The sequence below is a fragment of the Macrotis lagotis genome, chromosome X, assembly GCF_037893015.1.
Source record: "Macrotis lagotis isolate mMagLag1 chromosome X, bilby.v1.9.chrom.fasta, whole genome shotgun sequence".
NCBI lineage: Eukaryota > Metazoa > Chordata > Mammalia > Peramelemorphia > Peramelidae > Macrotis > Macrotis lagotis.
In genome coordinates, this window is record NC_133666.1 from 401,838,096 (window position 1) to 401,857,183 (window position 19,088).

Sequence of the window (19,088 nt, forward strand, 5' to 3'; positions counted from 1 at the left end):
GAGCAGAACCAGAAAAACACTGTACACCCTAACAGCAACATGGGGGTGATGATCAACCTTGATGGACTTGCTCATTCCATCAGTGCAACAATCAGGGACAATTTGGGGCTGTCTTCAATGGAGAATACCATCTGTATCCAGAGAAACAACTATGAAGTTTGAACAAAGAACAAGGACTATTAACTTTAATTTAGAAAAAAACTTGATATCTTATTGTCTGATCTTGTTATCTCTTATACTTTATGTTTCTCTCTCATCATATTCCATTTGGATCAATGTATACAATGGAAAAAAATGTAAAGACTGGCAAATTGCCTTCTGTGGGGGGAGGGAAGTAAGATTAGGGGAAAAAACTGTAAAACTCAAAATAAATAAAATCTTTTAAGTACAGAGTCTTCATCAGGGTCCCTGTCAGCAAAGAACGGTCTCTGCAGCTAGTGGCAGGTCCAGGGGCCCAGCAAGTGTCCAGAGCATACAGAGGGGTCAGTTGAGGGCAAAAAGAACAGCAAGCAGGTCCTCTGCATCTGGTTCATGGTGCTGGCGCTGGGTGGTTGACTGGTGCTGGTAAAAGAATCTCCATCCCCTGGGGCACTGCATCAGAGACTCTACTTCCTGCTGTCTCCTCAGTGCTGAATATTATTTAACTTTTCACTTTCACTTTACACCTCTTTGTTTAAAATCAGCCCCTTAGTAACAAATCAACCTGTTTCAGAGTTCTCTGCTCTGGGATGTCACCTGAGTCTCTTATTTGTAAAAAGTGTGTCCTTATCCCGGATTTTACTCAAATAGCTTCACCTTTATATCCCTTTTTAGGTTCCATATGTTTAGCACCACTTCAGATGCCAATATATTGAGTCCCTATTCTGGACTCTTATGTTGAGTCCCCTTATGGACTCCCTCAATCTTCCCCAGGCCAGCATTGGAGGGGTGGGACACAAGTACTTAATCCAGATCTCCAAGTGCTCCATTTATTCACCAGAATACCAGTGCTTAAATATCCTTCCCAATCCCTTAATCCACTACCACTCTTGTGGCACTTAGTAAAATAAGACTATGGTGCTCAAGGACACCAGGTGAAGATAATTTACAGTGCTCCTAAACACAACTGTCCCTAATAATTTTTAGCTTACTGGAAATCATGATGGATCTAGAGTATCCAGATACATCCATTTGAATCCTGTTTTTTACATGAAGAAACATGTGGTCATAGCAAGTCATTTAACATCTTTCAGGTTGTGAAATGAGCATTATAATGTCTATAAGTGACTACCTTCTAGGGTGTTTGAGCCTTAAAAAAGATAATTTGTGTAAAGGCTACTGAAAAACATAAAAAAAGGTATCTAGATGCCCATTAGAATAATAACAGTGTTCTAAGTGCATTAAGACCCTAAAAATTGCAAAATCTTTAGTGAAATTCAGAAACATTGAAAAAAAAATTGGTTTGATTATTCACACTAGGAAAACACAGTAGATGAAAAAAATGCAATGTGAGGAATAACAGAGAACATAGATCTTGAAATCAGATAGACCTAAATCTATGTCATAGATCTGCCACCAAAATTATATAATCTCAGGCAAGTCAGTGTCTCTTTCTATCAAATGGGGATAGCATTTTCACTATTCACCTCTCTGACTTGTGAGGTAGAAATTATCTTGAAATCTTTAAGCACTCACACAATTGTGAGTTTTAAATTGACTAAAGTTTGCCCACTGAGATAATCAACCAACATCTCTACATTTTATACATGAGTTTTAAATGGAACTGAGGTGCCTGTAGATATAATTAATAGGAATAGTGTTGAACTGAATTTCATTTTGGAAATTATGTAACACATTCAATTATAGCCAATTGTACAAAAGCCCATCTTTTTATCAACAATAATTTTTTGATGCTGTTTAGCTGAAAATCATAGAGCACCAAAATCTTGTAAAAATCAAAATTCACAAAGTTCATAGGACAATAATAGACAGATTATGGAAGCTGATAGATGTTACTAATATCAAGTTGTTCTTGATAGTGGAATAAAAGACCCTGTTAAGTACAGGAATAATTAGAAATGGAAGTAGGTCAGTCATAAAGTGGCATGAGATATAATAAATGGAGAGTATTAATGTGATATCAGTACTTCTGAGATAGTTTATTTTATTGTTATTTGAATGAGTTATTATTTTGGGGATATTGAATAAAGGTGCCACTAAAAACTCATGCAAACTATCAAAGGAACTAGGATAATTATAGATGCATTGATTGGCAGTGAAATTATCTTGTATATATCTTGTTGAGGAAAGGGTCTATTTTTTTTGCTTTCATTGTATAATCAGCATTTAACACAGTTCCTGGCCAAGTGCTGATTAATGATTATTGATTGATTGATTTCACCCATGTATCTTGTTGCTAAAAAGTTGTGACTAAAGATAGTGGTAAATTTAGTATGTTTAGGAGAATCTTAGATTTCAAGATAGAAGAAAAATACAAGATAAACTAGTCTAAAATCTTCATTTTACAAAGAAACAGGCCTTGAGAGAAGTGATGTCAGACTATTAGTGTCAGAAGAGGGATTTGAACTCAGCTTCTCTGACAGCAAATCTTAAACTTCACTTCAGAGGGAAAGTGTAGCAGCAGTTCATTTTATGTATAATCTTAAAATATTTCTTAAGAAAATAATATAATTTATTAAGAAAAAATTATCTGGAAGTCTGTTTAAGAAGAATAAAGGAAAATATTAAAAACACTTGGAACCAAAGACTCAAAATTTTTTATTGAAATGACAATGTAATAGAAATGAACTCACAAAGAATTGCATTTTTATGTTTGGGAACAACTGAGGTTGAAAATAAAGGGAACTAACTAACCACAAAGTTTATAACTATCTATATATGCATATATATGTGTATATATATATATTACATATATACACACACACACACACACACACACTTACAGGATCATACCACCAGATGAAAATGGTATGTTTCATAATTGATAGCAAGATCCATGTAAGGCAAAGCACATTTCTGTAAAAACATATTTGAAAACAGATACAGGAACTTTAAAAGTATATAAATACATAAAAAATTGGTTTAGTATCAAGAATTTTATTGTTTGCATATGGACTTCAGAACATTTCATGTCATATAATTTCAACTCCAAAATATTATATGTGATAAGAGTAAATATACAAGCACTAAGAAATCATTTAAAATTAGATTTCACTATTTAACATATAACCATGGCCCAAGGGCTCAACCACTGAATACTTAATGACACCAGAGTTCTGGTTATATAGACAATTAACTAGAAAACTGAGTCCTCCAAAGTATCAGTCTCAATAACCAGTTGTTTCAATGAAAAATAATGTGTTAACAGATGAATTGCTGAGTAGTAATCTAAATTCCTTCCTCTTTTTCCCACCTAGATTAAAAAAAATAAGATAACTGACTCAATCTCCCTTCAGAAGCTAGGAACAGGTGCTTGAATTTTAGACCAAAAAAATCTATTACCTGAATCTAACACTGTGAAAATGAGATCTTCATGATCATAAAAAATCTGGGGTGAACTCTCACAATGACTTACTGTATTATAGACCTAGAACTAGATCTGATTCAGTCTCTAGTCCAACTCCCTCACTTTCTAGATGAGGAAATAGAGGTCAAGGCAGCTAAATGACTTGTCCAAGGTCACACAGGTAGTTCATCACTTTGGCAATAAAGGTAAAGACATATTGAAGTCTATATATTCAGAATAGTAAATGGTAGTGGGTCAATTAAATATCTATATTGAAAATATGATCCAAGTTTAGGAATTGTATGTTATAGCTAAAATATTCTCATACCTCCATGTGAGTTCTTTAAAAAAAATCACAGGATTTTGCACTGAAAATTATTTCTAATTTAGGAGAACTTTTAAAAAAAACCATTAATATTAATCAACAGTGAAATTTTGTTAAACTTTTGTGATTTCTCATTCTATTCAAAAGAGAAAATTATCAAAATTTAAAGGTAGCAACGTTTTTGTTCATTATATAAGTTATAATAATGAATTAGTTTACTTACATGATTATTAAGTTAAAAATGATTAAGTAATTTGATAGAACAAAAATCTGAATATTGCCAGAAAGTATATTCTGACACTGAAAAGCAAGAGTGATTGGTTCACTTATTTTTCCAGGATATTATGGAATAAGAGCATGATGGATAATAAAACACGCTGCTCAAACATAGAGATCTAATAGCGATTTCCTTTTAGAAGTTCTTACAGTTTAAAATAAAAATAATTTAAAATTACAATTAGAAAAAATGTATGTAACTCTTAAGAAATACACTAAATATTTAGTTGTGTTTGAAGGCTTCCTGCTTTTAATATTCAACAGGCCAATGTAATAAATTATCTGAGACCAAGGAATTTATGGGAACTGATTTAAGTTTTAATATTTTGGTGCCTTAGGAAGACAGCTTTTTTTTTTTGGAAGAGAAGACACCTTACTGAGTGCATTTTAATAACCACAAGAGGGCAGCAGTGCCTGCAATAGGACAGGTCTAGAAAGGTATTTTCCTACTTAAGGAAACACAGCTTGGAGTTCACACAATACCCTGTTATTTTGTTCTGTGTGTGTGTGTGTGTGTGTGTGTGTGTGTGTGTGTGTGTGTGTCTGTGTCTGTGTCTGTGTCTCTGTGTCTGTGTCGTGTGCAATTACAATTTCTGTGTATTAAGAAATATTCTGTAATGAAAAGTCATTCATTGTATATTTGTCTATGTAAATTTTTAGCATGAAATAACAATGAATTTTTGAGAATTATGATTCTTCCATTTCTTTCAGTTTTTTTGGAAAATTATAAATTAGGAACAGGTGCTTGGATTTCGGAACAAAAACCTGTTACCTGATCTAACTCTCCTTGAAGATGATAGTATTTCTTCATGATGATTAATAAATCTGGGTGAGCTTCTCACAATGACTTACTTGCTGAACTGTAGACCTAGAGCTGGAAGGGACATGAGTCATCCTCTAGCCTAATTTCCAGATGAGGACATTGAAATTAGGTAATAAGCATAATAAATGGGATTTGAAAACAGGTCCTCTGAATCAGTAACTAGAATTCTTTCTCCCATACTATGCCTCCTTTGCACTGTGCAGATTTTTCTGCAATATACAAAAAAAGCTAGTCTTTGTAATATTTGCACGAAATCTTACAAGAAGTAATATTTCTACCTAGCTATGAATTGCCTAACCAGGAACCAAATGTTATAAAAATATTGTAAATACATTTTAATTTATGTCCACATAGTCATTAACATGCTCAATTTGTGATAGCAAAAAATGAAGTTAAACAAAGCAGATTTATAGGATAAACTTGAAATTCTAACATAGGTTATTTTTTCCTTACTCAATAACTAGGTTTGAATGGTTCCTATGGATAAGACCTTTTCTAGCAGTTATTTATGGTTGAAAGATCAACCATAAAAGGGGTCTGGGGTGGGGATGAAAGAAGGAAAATGAACTTTCCAATATATGTTAATTCTCCCAAACAAATATGTAAAATGAAGAAAGCCTTTGAATTTCTATTATGGAGGGCTGATACTGATACTTTAGCTTCCATCATTTTTAAGATTTTTATAAACAAAATTTTCTCATTGAACTAAAAAGCAATATGCACTGAATACTCACAACAATTAGCAAATCAAAGAAAACCATTAGGTAAATGATATTTAGGAAAACAAATTCCCTTCTCTTGGCATAGACATAGTATTGGGAGAGGAAGGAAGTAATGAATACAAATTCAAAATTAGATGTATAAAATAATGGTTCTAAATAATGGTTCTGATTTTTTTCTTTCTCCTGAAATAAATAATTTCCCATACCTTCAATAAAAACTTTGGTGCTCATATTTATTGCTTAAATAACATAGAGTTGAGATAGACAATGAATATTCTATGGAAGGCAAACAAATCTGGATAATGACAAAAGCATGAGCTTTGAGGAATAAGATTATTTTGCCCTAGACATTTGCTTATTATTTTAGTATTACTTGTAGGAGAAGGAAATTGGAACTTTATAGTGAACCTTGTTTTACCATGAAATCTTTCTGGAGAACTTCCTTTTATATTAATGAATGTCAAATTTGCATGACTAGTCCTTAAAATAATGTACTTAAAATGCTGCTATCATGATATTATTAAATTTATCTAATTTTAATAAAGATGAATTAATAAGGGAGTCATTTTTTGTTATTTTTTTCTCAGATTCCTTAATTTGGTATTGGTACTACATTTTTTTAAAGTCAGCAATAGGGCAGTGAAGAAAAAGATTCCCAGATAAGCTCTTAGCATTAGCAATCAGTTTAGCACCAGGCTATTTAGCACCAAAATGTAGTCTGACTGTTTAAATTAGTACAATCTTCATTGTAAAGAAATCAAAATATAACAGAAATGCTGTATTTATTTAAATGAATTTTTAGCACCATTTCCCACCAAACTGTTATGGATTCAACATCTGTAAATGATTGTTCATAGATCAGTGCTTAGATTCCACTTACAGATTTTCAAATCTATTTAACACTGTCATGAATCCAACTTCCTTCTCCCTGAACTGTTTAGCATATAAAGGTTCTCATTCAAGCCAAGACTTATAACCTAAAAATCTGTAGAAATAAGGGTTTATCACACAGTGTAAGACATTAGACCACATTCTAAGCATGAGTCCCTTCCTAATGTAGCAATAGTTTCCAATGAACCAATTAAGCTAGCCATATCCATGTAAATTTTCTCAGTTCATTTAAGTAAGAAACATGACATACTAAGCAGTGGTACAAATACAAATTACTCAAAATTAGGACCCAGAATATAGGTTGAATTCAATAATCTGAATGCTCTATCCAATAGCAAGGCTAGTTCAGTACATTACAGTACTTGAAATCAAACTATATTGCTTCAAGCCTAATCATCTGAGTGATTTATGTGCATGGAACCTATCATACCATTTTGTCCACTCTAAAACATAGCTGGATGGGGTCTCCATTTGCATTCTGTGCCTAGACTTAGATCACTGTATATCAGCTAACTTGCAGAGTTGCACAAATTGAACTTGGAAATAATATCACTTACTGCCACTTAACAAGAGGCAAGCATAATACTCTGCAATGCTTATTAAGGCAAGATTATCTACAGGCACTGGAAATATTGTGGTTCTGTCTATATAGTACCCTAATAACTATCCATCCTCATGGAAATTTACCATTTAAATGATAACAATAAGAGTCACTGAAATCATACTGATTCTTTTCCTAATTGTTATTTTCTGGACAAACAAATCCATTGATTCATTAACTTTTAAAAAATCTGTTGTTACCGTATCTCCTATTATGAAGATACAATCATTAATTCTGAGATAGTAAGCAATGTTCAATAAACCATGAATATCCATTACTTTATCTTTTAAGTGAAATATTTTCAAATGAAAACCTTAATGCTTGCTACAGACTTGATAGAAAGTTGCTTTTATGAAATAGTTTATACCCAGTGTGATATTATATGCTGATATATTTATTCCAGCACCATTGTTGTGTGTTGCAAAAAGAAAAAATATATATACATTAATTGCTAGTAGCATACTTTCATTAGCTTTAGCCCTGGAAAATAAAATATTTCACACGGGCACTTTATATTATTAATTTCTTTAAAGTAACAACTACAATAACAAATATACCCGTTATACTATTTTCAGCGGAGTTACTAAATATAAATTAGTGTACAATTCTAGTTGTTTTTGGAAAACATTTTATGAGTGTAATTTGAAAATATATAGCCCATAATCTATACTCTAATAGAATTGACAGTGTAATCGTTTTAATGATCATATACTTTGATATTTATAACCTTTTCTTGGTCATTACAAAGGATTTAGAGTTGCAGTGATTCTAATTATTGCTGTTGGTTTCCCAATTCCCAAATGTGTATTCATTAATATTTAATAGAAACCTTTTAATTTTAATAGAGATTAAAGTTATAGTCTATTGTTGACTCTTAGTTAATAAAATCTCTATTAATATGGTAATGTTTACCTTCACAGGAAACTGTGAAATAGGCACCAAAGATCATCATTCCTGCTTTACAAACTAGAAATAAAATACAGAAAGATTATATATCTTTCCCCAAGCAAATATGTAGAATAACTGCTCCCATAAAAAGTAAATTTTACTGTAATTATATTAAAAATATATATTGCATTATCAATTTGCAAAATAGGTTGATTCATTCACCCCAGGCACAATTATAAAGTTAACAAGATTATTCTGTGCAATCCTATATTTCTCCTTTTGGAAAATGTCCTGTAAATAGGACATTTATATTCAAAATATCCCCAACAACTCAAAGTTTCCTGATGAAATTTTTCAAGTGACCTTGTCCTCCATGGTCACAGTCCTGTGCTTAAAAGATGACTCATCCTTTTCTTAGATCCTTCCTAAAATCCTACTATTCCTGTATTCCCTTAGAGTCTTGCTTTCTGAGATGTTAGACACACTCTGATAAATTAGTTACTAATGATATATTAGCAGGAGATAATGTTCTTCTCCTTCCTTCCCTTTCCATTTTATAAATTTATATTTTACTAATTGATAGACTATTTTAGCATCTCTCAAATCACATAGTTTCAGTCTTAACATGTCCAGTCCATAAGTCTTTGGAGTATCAATGATAATATTATTACTAGAAGTAATTGGGTAAAACCTATATTTTGTGAAGCAAAAGAAGTCAATTCCTTTGACCATTTAATTATTTTCATCTTTCTGACAGAAGTGAATTTGCTCAAGATATTGCCAAGTACCATTTTGTGAGATCCCCTAATAGGTCACCATAATAAAGTATTCATAAATATCGGACACATTTTACAATTGAAGGGGAACATTTCTTCATTTCAATATTAGATTATATCCTTTCACATGTTACACACCATAAATTTATTTTCATTATTGGTAAAAGGTGATCTTATTCTTAAAGAAATTGTTGCTTAAGAAGAATACATTTTGGAAATGAATAAATTATGATTCAGTTCTTTTAAAAAAACAATTAGAACATTTACATTAGGAATCATGTGCTATCTTTTCAAGTAATTTATGCCTATAATCTTTTATTCCTAGGGGATTGTCAATGAATAATTTTTACTTCCCAGGGGTCAAATGAATCCATACTGTACAAAAGTTAATTTATACAAATTAATACCAAAAGTTGAATACCAAAAGATAAATGATTATTATAAAATTTTGCATAATATGTGCAAAATTCAATTTGCAAGCTTTGATCTCCCAGAAAGCAGGGTAATTTTATTTAAACCAATATAAGTAGTTTGACGTTACTCCTGGAAAACAAAGGTTATCAGTACAAGATCCTCCATAACTGGGAGGACAAGCTGAGCATGGCACTCCTACTTTGTATGGTGCTTCTCCAATCCAATTTCCCCTAGGAGGAAAGAAAAAGAGTAGAATTTTAGCATTTTTTAATGAAGTTTGAAAATTAAATACACCTACATAAATGCAAAAAAGTCACTCTGTGAAAGACTGGTGTATTTATAAGTTCAGACATTGAGTTTAAATCTTGTTTTTTTTTAATTATTTGAATTGTGCTCATTTGACAACAACATGCATTCTTTGATCACTTACTACCTATGAGCTACTGTGATAAGGGTTTGGAACAATAAGACATGCAAAAACAATCTCTGCCCTCAGGTAACTCACAGATTGCAGGAGACAAGCTATAAATAATTATGGACATACAAGATTTATACATGTGAATTGGAGATTATCTCAGAAAGAAAATATTACTTTGAGGGGGGGGGGCTTGGAAAGACTTATTGCAGAACATTAGGTTTCGGAGGATCCTTGATGGAAGCCAAAAAAGTCAGAAGGCAAAGACAAGAAGGGGTGCCACTAATGGAGGACAGAGAATTAAAAGGCAGGGATTTTGTGAAACGGGGTATTCTGTCCAAATAGAAAGAGGGCAGTTTCACTGGATTACTTTAGGCACTGGAAGGGCAGGAGTGATGACAAGCTTGATTTTAGTTTTAATGCCAGAGGAAACAGGGAACCTGGAATTTACAAAATGGAAATGACAAGATTGGATCTATATTTTAGGATTGTCACCTTGAAAGTTCAATGAAAGATAGAGTGAGAAGAGATAAAGCAGAAAGAATAAACAGAAGGCTGTTACACTACTTTAGGCATGAAATAATAAATTGAGACAATTCTGGGATAGTGGTGGTTTCAAAAGAAAGAAGGTGAGGAACAGAAGAGATGTGAAAATAGAATTGGCAAAAATCCAGCAAGAGATTGGTGGTTAAGAGGGTATAAGGAGCTGAGAATGAATGACACTTAGTTTGTGAACCTGGATGACTTGGGAGGATGATAGTGTTCACAAAAGTAATAAGGAAGTTAGAAGAGGAGATTTGGAGGCAAAGACAATGAGTTTGGTTTAAAATATGTTGAGTTTAAGATGTCTATTTAAGATGTCCATAGGGAATCCAGTTTTAAAGATTCAAAACTCATTCAGAGATGAGAGATGAGTCAGGTCATGAGAAAAGTTTTCATCTGGATAACTAGATAAGAGAATCCTGAGCATGAAGGTGATAATTGAATAAATGTGAGCAAATAAGATTATCAATGGGGATATACAGAAAGAAGAGGGACCAAGAAACATCTTTGCAGACCAAAGGGTAAATGATTATGACTTGAATGAACATTTATCAAAGAATTTTCAGAAGAGATATTCAGGGAACTAAGAGAAGAATAAGGAGAGAGTAATGTTATTAAAACCTAAAGAGAAGAAAGTAACCAGGAAGAGAAGATGAACAACAGTCAAAAGTTGCAAAGGTCAAGAAGAATGAGCATTAACAATAGATTATTAGTTTGGAGTAAGAAATCATTGGTAACTTTGAAAAGAACAGTTTCATTCAAGTGATTAGGTAGAAAGAAAGCAGAGAGTTTAGAGGAGGAAAGGAGAGAGGCGGAAAGAGAGCAGAGACAGAGAGAGACAGGGAAAGAGAGAGAGAGAGAGAGTCAGAGAGAGAGGAATTATCAGTTCCAGTGAAGATAGTGGAGGAGAATGTCATATGTCATATGACTGCTATTTGTTATAGTGTTCTTATTCTTTTATGAAATAACATCTGAAAAAAACATTATAATATTATGTAATTTTACTATCTCATACTTTATTTTTCTTCCTTATGGTTTCTCTGTCATCACATTCAACTGAGATCAATGTAAAACATGTAACCAATGCAAAGACTTAACAGAATGTCTTCTGTGGGATGGGAATGGAAGCAAGAATGAGGGGCAAATTGTAAAACTCAAAATCAATAAAATCTTTCTATAAAAAAAGAAGAAAAAGAAATAGCATCCGATTTGTCTACATATTATTAGAGTGGTTGGACCCAAAGACTAATTAAATATTTCATTGAGATATAGGATCAAATAACATTTGCATTAATAACAATGATTGCTAGCCTAGATTGATTTATCAGTTAATCATTTGAGTGAAAACTAGCAGTTCAAAACATGTCACATGCTAATTAATATACAACAGATATTGAATGTCACACATAATTCTCTTGGCATCATTCCTACTATAAATATGTTCGCATTATTTTTATGTTTAATTTACCTACTTCTTCAAGCACAGAATTTCAGTTGATGTTAAGTCCCAAATTTTCTTTTGCATACTTTAAAAAACAAAGTTTACCAAGGGGAATTAAACTAGGATTAAAGTGACTTCAATTCTAGCTTGAAATTTGTCACAATCTCTGCTGGATCTTGGTTCTGTCACTGAATCAACATTTCCTCAACTTTAAAATGAAAGCAAGGAACCTTCTGTTATCCTTCTGTCACTTTTATTTACTATGTTCTGAATAGACTGGACATTCTCACTTCTTTTCATTCAAAGCTTAGATTCACTACTACTTAATCTAGGATTAATTACGGTGTTATGCTACATGGCCTTGAATGTTTAAAGGAAACAAACAAAGCAAAATAAATGGTAAAGAATAATTTGAATTTTAAATGCTGCAAAATACCTGCAAAATATTGTGAATACAATGATAAGTAATGTTTTTGAAACTACAATTCTTAGAAGGTGACAATCATTATTATTACTATATAATCCAAAACAATAGTTGAATTATTGATACTCTTTCCAATCTTTATTTGACAATCATCAAGTTGAAATATTGGTGTTTGAAGTGAATTATATTCAATTTGGCATCTTCCTTAAATGTTAAAGCAAAAGACATAAAGATATTAAAATTCAGCTAAATAGAAGGATAATTTATAGTCTTTTCTGAGAGGAAAATAAAGGAGTTGAAAGGGTATATTTTGTTATGTGCCAAAAGATCATAATAAGTATCACTTCCTAAGAGATTTGGCCAAAATAGACCAAGAGGTATGAAGATTGAAAAGGCCTTATTAATGGAAAAGACCATAATTAATAATTAATCAGAAGTTAAAAGGTCATTGGCAGCTTTAAAGGAGACAGTTTAAGTTGAGTGATGAAGCCAAACTACAAGAAACGAGTGAAAAGAGATGACGTTGAAGCAATCAGAGGAGATGATAATGAGTATCATCTGTTTTACCAAATAAATTTAGCTGGTGTATAAAGGGACCAAAAGGAAAGAAATTGGTCAAAGAAATGATCAAAGACCAAATAATTGGCCTTCTTTCTAAGGGAAACGACTCAGTCACCAATGAAAAACAACTTAGAACATAAACTCATTTGGACAACATCAGAAAATAAAAGCAGCCTTCTTGCAGAAAATCTGCAGAAAATTTGGTATGCCATTCAAAGAACCCATACCATTCTAAGAGCATTTATTATAAAATATGGATGGAGGATAAGAAATAAATGAAAAAAAGTGAACAGACATACTGGTGCTCTTATATTAACTTTTTTGTTCATCACTGATAATCTTATAATAATAGACAGGACTTATAATAATTTTTATTATCTGCATGAGGGGCAGTTAGGTGATACAGAATATAGAGTGCCAGTCCTGGAGTCAAAAGACTCATCTTTCTTATTTCAAATCTGGCTTCAAATATTTACTAGCTGTGTGATCTTATCAAGTCACTTAACCTTATTTTTCTCAGTTTCTTTATCTGTCAAATGAGCTGGAGAAGTAAATGGTGAACCATCCAAGGTCTTTGACAAAAAAATAAAATTCCAAATGGGGTCATAAGGGATTAAATACAACTGAAAAGGCTGATTAAACAATAATATATGCCAGGATCTCCCAACCACCCTGAAAGGTAGGAGCTATAATTTCCCATATTATATAAGTGAAAAAATTAGGGAAATAGAAGTCAAAAGACTTGTCCAGGGTCACACAGCTAGAAAGTGTCTTAACAATTTGAACTCAGATCTTCTTGATTCAGGTCCAGTGTTCTATCTACTTAGTCACCTTGCTGACTCATCCCTTTATATTCTTTTCTGGATCTTAATACTTATCATGCTGTTGGGCCCTCTTTTCTTCACTTTCTGACCTTACTTAATAAAATTTGCTTCCAATATCTCTCTATAGATGATCTTCTGATTTACATATAAATATATACCTTATGATGATAAATTCTATTTCATACTTAATATATAAGTATTATATTACATTTCAATTTCTAACTGCATATTGAATATTCTGAACTGGATGTCCCATATACATATGAAGCTGTTAAAAGCAAAATTCATTATATTCATTCTCCAAAAATAACTTTTCCCTATGCTGAACTTCCCCATTAATTGTGAAGGTACCAACTCCCTTCTAGTCTCCTAGGTTTCTAAATTTGACACTAACATCATAAATATTTAATTAATTGCCTAATCTTCCTGTTTTTGCTTTTGCAACACTTAAGAGGCAGTGTGGTACAATGAACAGAATGATGCCTTTGGGACGGAGCACCTAAATTCAAATCTCACCTCATTATTACTACTTCTGTAATCTTGGACAAGTCATCTCATATATAAAGATGTCAATTTCTTTACCTATAACACAAAGAAACTGGACTAAATGATCTCTAACATCTTTCCTGTTTGGAACCTTTGATCTTATGACCACTCATATATATGCCCTGTTCTTAACATTCTCACTTCCATCACCACCCTTCCTCTCCAATATAGTCCCTCTTTGAACTTTTGGGTACTTTGTATATTATTATAAATACTAAATGCTAGGAAAGAGATTATGTCTAAATATCAGGCCATTCACCTAAAATTGCATCATTATTGAGATGATAATCAAATTCATAAGATCAACAATGAAAACTGTTTTGAGGTGAGAAGTGGGCCCAGAAAAAAGCCTTGGGATAGGTCTAATTGAATGTGAGCCAGAAAAAAGAATACTGAGGACCAGTTAGATAGGAGGAAAACCAGAATAGAAATAGTGTCATGAAAACCTAGAGAAAAGATAATTTCAAGAAGATGGTGATCAACAGATCACCACCACAATAGAGAAGTTAAGAAAGATGAGGAATGAGAAAAAGATCATTAGATTTGGTGAATAAGAAATCATTGACAACTTTATAGAAAATAATTTCAGTTTAAATATGAGGTCAAAAACCAGATTTGCAGAGAATTAAGAAGAGAATGAGAAGCAAGAAATGCAGACAATCTTCATAAGAATTTGAGACACCAAAGAGAGAAGAGGTGTGGTATAACTAATGGGAATGGATGCAGCAAGAGAACTATTTTTTGAAGATGGGGGAAACATGGGCTTGTTTATCATCAGTAGAAAAGTCATCAATAGTGAGAGATTGAGCATTAATGACAGTGAGATGATAGAGTGGGCAATATGCTGGAGAAGAGAAGTAATGGGATCATTTGTTCATGAAGAGAGGTTAGCCTTAGCATGAAGAAAGACCACTTACTCTTCAAGTGAGATGTAGTGAAGGAGGAGACAGAGATAGACTGCACTAAATTATGTGAGATGGGGAGAAAGAGAAAAGAAAGAGCATGTCAAAAAGAGGAATTAGTATTTTATATTGGATGTAATGGGGGGGTCATTTAATCAACTTGAGCAAGAGAGTGATATACCAAAATAAGTATATTAGACATATTAATTTGGTAATAGTGTGAAAGATTGATTGGAGAGGAATGTCACTAGATATAGGGAGATCAACAAAAAGATTGTTGGGAGAGTTCAGGAGAAAAGAGATAAGGTTTTATTTTCATATAAATCAAAAAGTCAACAAAATTTTTCAAAAAAGAAACTCTATATTTAATCATCCTATTTATCTTAAGGGTTCCATAGGGTAAAATGTGAAGCTAAAGCTAAAGTCTAGTTTAAAAAAAATGAATTGAATGAAGTAGCTACTTTTCCAATGTCATTTACTTCCACAGGAACTATTTTATTGCTGATAAAAATTAAAAATAATTTCTTGAGATTCTTCCTCATAAATCCCAGGGAAGAATGAAACAGTAATAATTATCAGACATCCAGTTTTACAAGGTAACTTTCAGTTTTCATAATCCACACTAGGATGAAAGATACACAGAAAATTCCCTAGATGGTTCTGTTCTGGGGTGCCTGTACATAAATGTCATTAAGTTGAGTCTCGTCTCTGATATATATTACTTGACATGACCCAAACTTTCAGTGCTCCAGGCAATCCTCTAAGACATGCAGACCTGCATTGGTAGAGAGTTTCCATGTTAGAAATTTCAATATCAATGAAATTGCAAGTCTAAATTTTTTAAAGAAAAAAGCCAAGGAGAATGCTATGCAAACATTCATATTACAAACTAGTTAGTCTAATGTAGAGCCTGGAATTCCTGATCTTGAGGGGAGAAGGTAGTGGAGAAATCCTTCTTTGCTATAGAGGATTTGACTGAGAAAAATTTTATATTATGATAATTCCTTGATTTAGATTTTGCCAAATTTGTGCACTCCATCCCCACATTCCAGGAAATATATCTGGACAACTCTATATGACTCAGGTAAGGTGATGTAAAGAAATAGGCATTCTTCCCATCTTTGCCAAGGCCACCTACATTACCTCAAATTCTATTCTTCTACTCTATTTACTATACCTTAGCTAATGAAAAGTACAGTTATTTTAGGCAAGATAAGTTTAAATTCAAAGGATTTTGAATTCATTCATGGTCAATGGAAAAGTACTCCTTTATCATTAAGCACAAGTATCTACATCAATTACATGTCTCATGTAATGGTCAAAGGAAATCTGGGTATAACAGAACTTGAACAGATAACTGACTATAAATGAAGACTCTGTAAAGTAACTATCAAATAATAGTTAAATACTTACTTGGGGGCATAGTTGCATACCAAATAAATTGCTCGCCGCCATACAGCTCCCCAAACATTCATGTTCTGGCAAGTGTGGATTGCACAGCCAATCCGATTGGATGTAGCCCAGACCATCTAAATAAATAATTATTCTTTTGTTGAAGTCCAAGATGTAATAAAATGCACAATGCCATGAAAATAGTAAGTATATTTTAAATTTAGATTAAAAATTAGATAACTTTGATTACCTGTGTATAATGTGTACACATCGGTCCATAACATCTCATAGGGCATCTGGGGTTGCAGTCTTGAGGATATGGAAAAGCATAGTCTTTCACTTCATCATACCACGGTTTAACCAATTGGAGAATGGAGCGATACCTAGATGTAAAAATTAAAAAGAGAGAAATGGAGGTATAGGAAAGGAAAAAAGAGTGGGGGGGAGAAAGAGGAGAATGCAGAAAGGGGATGAGGCTATCTAACGTTAGAACAAGTTGTGAATTTATCACAGATCAATTTCCTTGGGAGGCATATAAAGTCAGCTTGAGATCATCTACAGAAACATTAGGGACTTTAAAATTATTATGATAAACTAAATTCTTTCACCTTTGATTACTATTGCTCAGGGGGTTTCTAGATCATTATCATAGAGTCAAAGAAGGAGTAACTCAGGCCTAAAGGAGAATCAGTTCATTTTCCCCACTCTATGTGGTCGATTATCTCTCAAAGACAAACTCTTTTTATTTGCTATTATGCCATTTTCCATTGTTATTCTTTCCTGTATTAATAAAGAATTTCCTACATAGTCTTAGACATTTTGTAGATCAATAATCATAACGGTTGCATATATCCTCCACAGATATGGATCAGAGTCTCTCAATGCCTTATTCTTTATGAAATTTTATCCATGTCTTTCCACTGAGAATTCACCTAAATACTCTGTTTATCTTATTGCACTTTTAATATCTCAGAAATACTGATGCATTACTTGGAATGTCTTTCTATATGATGGGCATTCTCTTTCCTACATATTCATGTCTTTGATTATAAATTGAACTGCCTAGAAAAATGTTGATCTACCCTTAATTGGAGTTCTTTTAAGGAGAAGATTAGCTGACCACTTACCAGCAGTTTTATAGTAGATATTACTTTTGGGTTTCAGTTGAATTATATGGTCACTGCAGGCCTTTTCAACTCTAAATGACATGAAGAATAGAGGACTGGACTTGGAGCCAGGAAAACATGAGTTCAAATTATTTCTTTAACTTGAACTAACTGTTTGGTAATGTCATTTAACTTCTTCAATCCTTGATTTTCTAATCAGTAAAATGAGATATTGAATTCAATAATTTCTGGTTCTTTCTTGCTGTCAATATATGATCATATAAAATATTTTTATGCTGCTTCTCAAACTCAAGACATTATTGCCAATATGATACTTTGTATATAAATGATAAAACTGAATTGCTTTTACATGTATTTCCTTTTACTTTCAACTATGAATGCTGAAAGTATAATTTGGTTTAAATAAATAATACATTTATTTTCTTGAAGGTTAATTTTTCACACATTTCATTATGTGTGTGGTGACTTCTCAAACAAAACAAAACAAAAAAAATAGGAGCTTATCCCCTGAAGAGTACTTATTCTTGACTTCCATATCTCTTCAGTTGACAATGAGATGAATGGTTGGTTTCCTGAAATGGTTTTGAGGTCCTTTCAACATTTTGATTCTTTAAGAAATTATTAAAAAATTTAATGTCTTTATTTTTGCCCATTTTTTCAGTCAACAACTTGTTTAAACAGGTTATGCTGGAACTGTTGCAATTACACACACCTTAAGTTTTATTCAAATTTGAAATGAATTTTGACCTTTGATCCTAACATATGCTGATTTGACAACATGTAGATAGTTTATTCTGAAAACGTTGCTATGTCTTTAACCTATAGTTTTCTGTTTGCTTGAAAAAAAGGTCTCACTTCATTCCATTTTATAAACCACATGCAAAGATGGCTTTCAGCAAACGTTTTTGTAAGGTTTTGAGTTTCACATTTTCCTCCCTCCCTCCCTTCCCTCACCCCTCCCCCGATAGAGTACAATCTAATATAGGTTATACATGTATAACCTTCTCTGGATGTGGATATCCATGTCCATCACATGCCCTATATAGAATTGTTTTTGTTTATTATCCTGCTGAGAAAAAGTCCTTCATAGCTGATCATCATATAATGTTGGTATAAATTATCACATAACATCTTTCTGGTTCTGCTTAATTCACTCAGTATCAGTTCTTGCAAAGTTTTCCAGGCTTTTCTGAAGTCCTATCCCTCTTTATTTCTTTTCTTTTAAAAAAAAAAAAAAACTTATTTTTCCAACTACAGGCAAAGGTGGTTTTTCGTTGTTTTGTTGTTGTTGTTGTTGTTGTTTTTAGGTTTTTGCAAGGCAAATGGGGTTAAGTGGCTTGCCCAAGGCCACACAGTTAGGTAACTATTAAGTGTCTGAGACCGGATTTGAACCCAGATACTCCTGACTCCAGGGCTGGTGCTTTATCCACTACACGACCTAGCCGCCCCTAAAGGTGGTTTTTCACACAAGCTTCCTGACTCTCTTAAAAAAAGAACTTCATAGGGCAGCTAGGTGTGCAATGGATAGAGCACCGACCCTGGAGTCAGGAGGACCTGAGTTCAAATTTGGCCTCAGACACTTAATAATTGCCTAGCTGTGTGACCTTGTTCTAGTCACTTAACCCCATTGCCTTAAATAAATAAACATAAATTTAAAAAAATTAAAAGAATAAAGAACTTCATTCCAGATGA

At 32.7% G+C, this 19,088-nt stretch overlaps 1 protein-coding gene across 2 annotated transcripts in view; it reads right to left on the reverse strand.

The window, feature by feature from the left end:
- Positions 1 to 2,746: 2,746 nt before the first annotated feature.
- PI15 (peptidase inhibitor 15) overlaps positions 2,747 to 19,088 on the reverse strand; it is a 48,112-nt gene continuing 31,770 nt past the window's right edge. For both annotated transcript variants that reach the window (XM_074200395.1, XM_074200394.1), the window contains exons 4-6: positions 16,520 to 16,652; positions 16,291 to 16,406; positions 2,747 to 9,451 (exon numbers count right to left, since the gene is read on the reverse strand). In XM_074200395.1, coding sequence (XP_074056496.1) covers positions 9,316 to 9,451; positions 16,291 to 16,406; positions 16,520 to 16,652 — 385 coding nt within the window. In that variant the 3' untranslated portion in view covers positions 2,747 to 9,315. The remainder of the gene's footprint in view (positions 9,452 to 16,290; positions 16,407 to 16,519; positions 16,653 to 19,088) is intronic.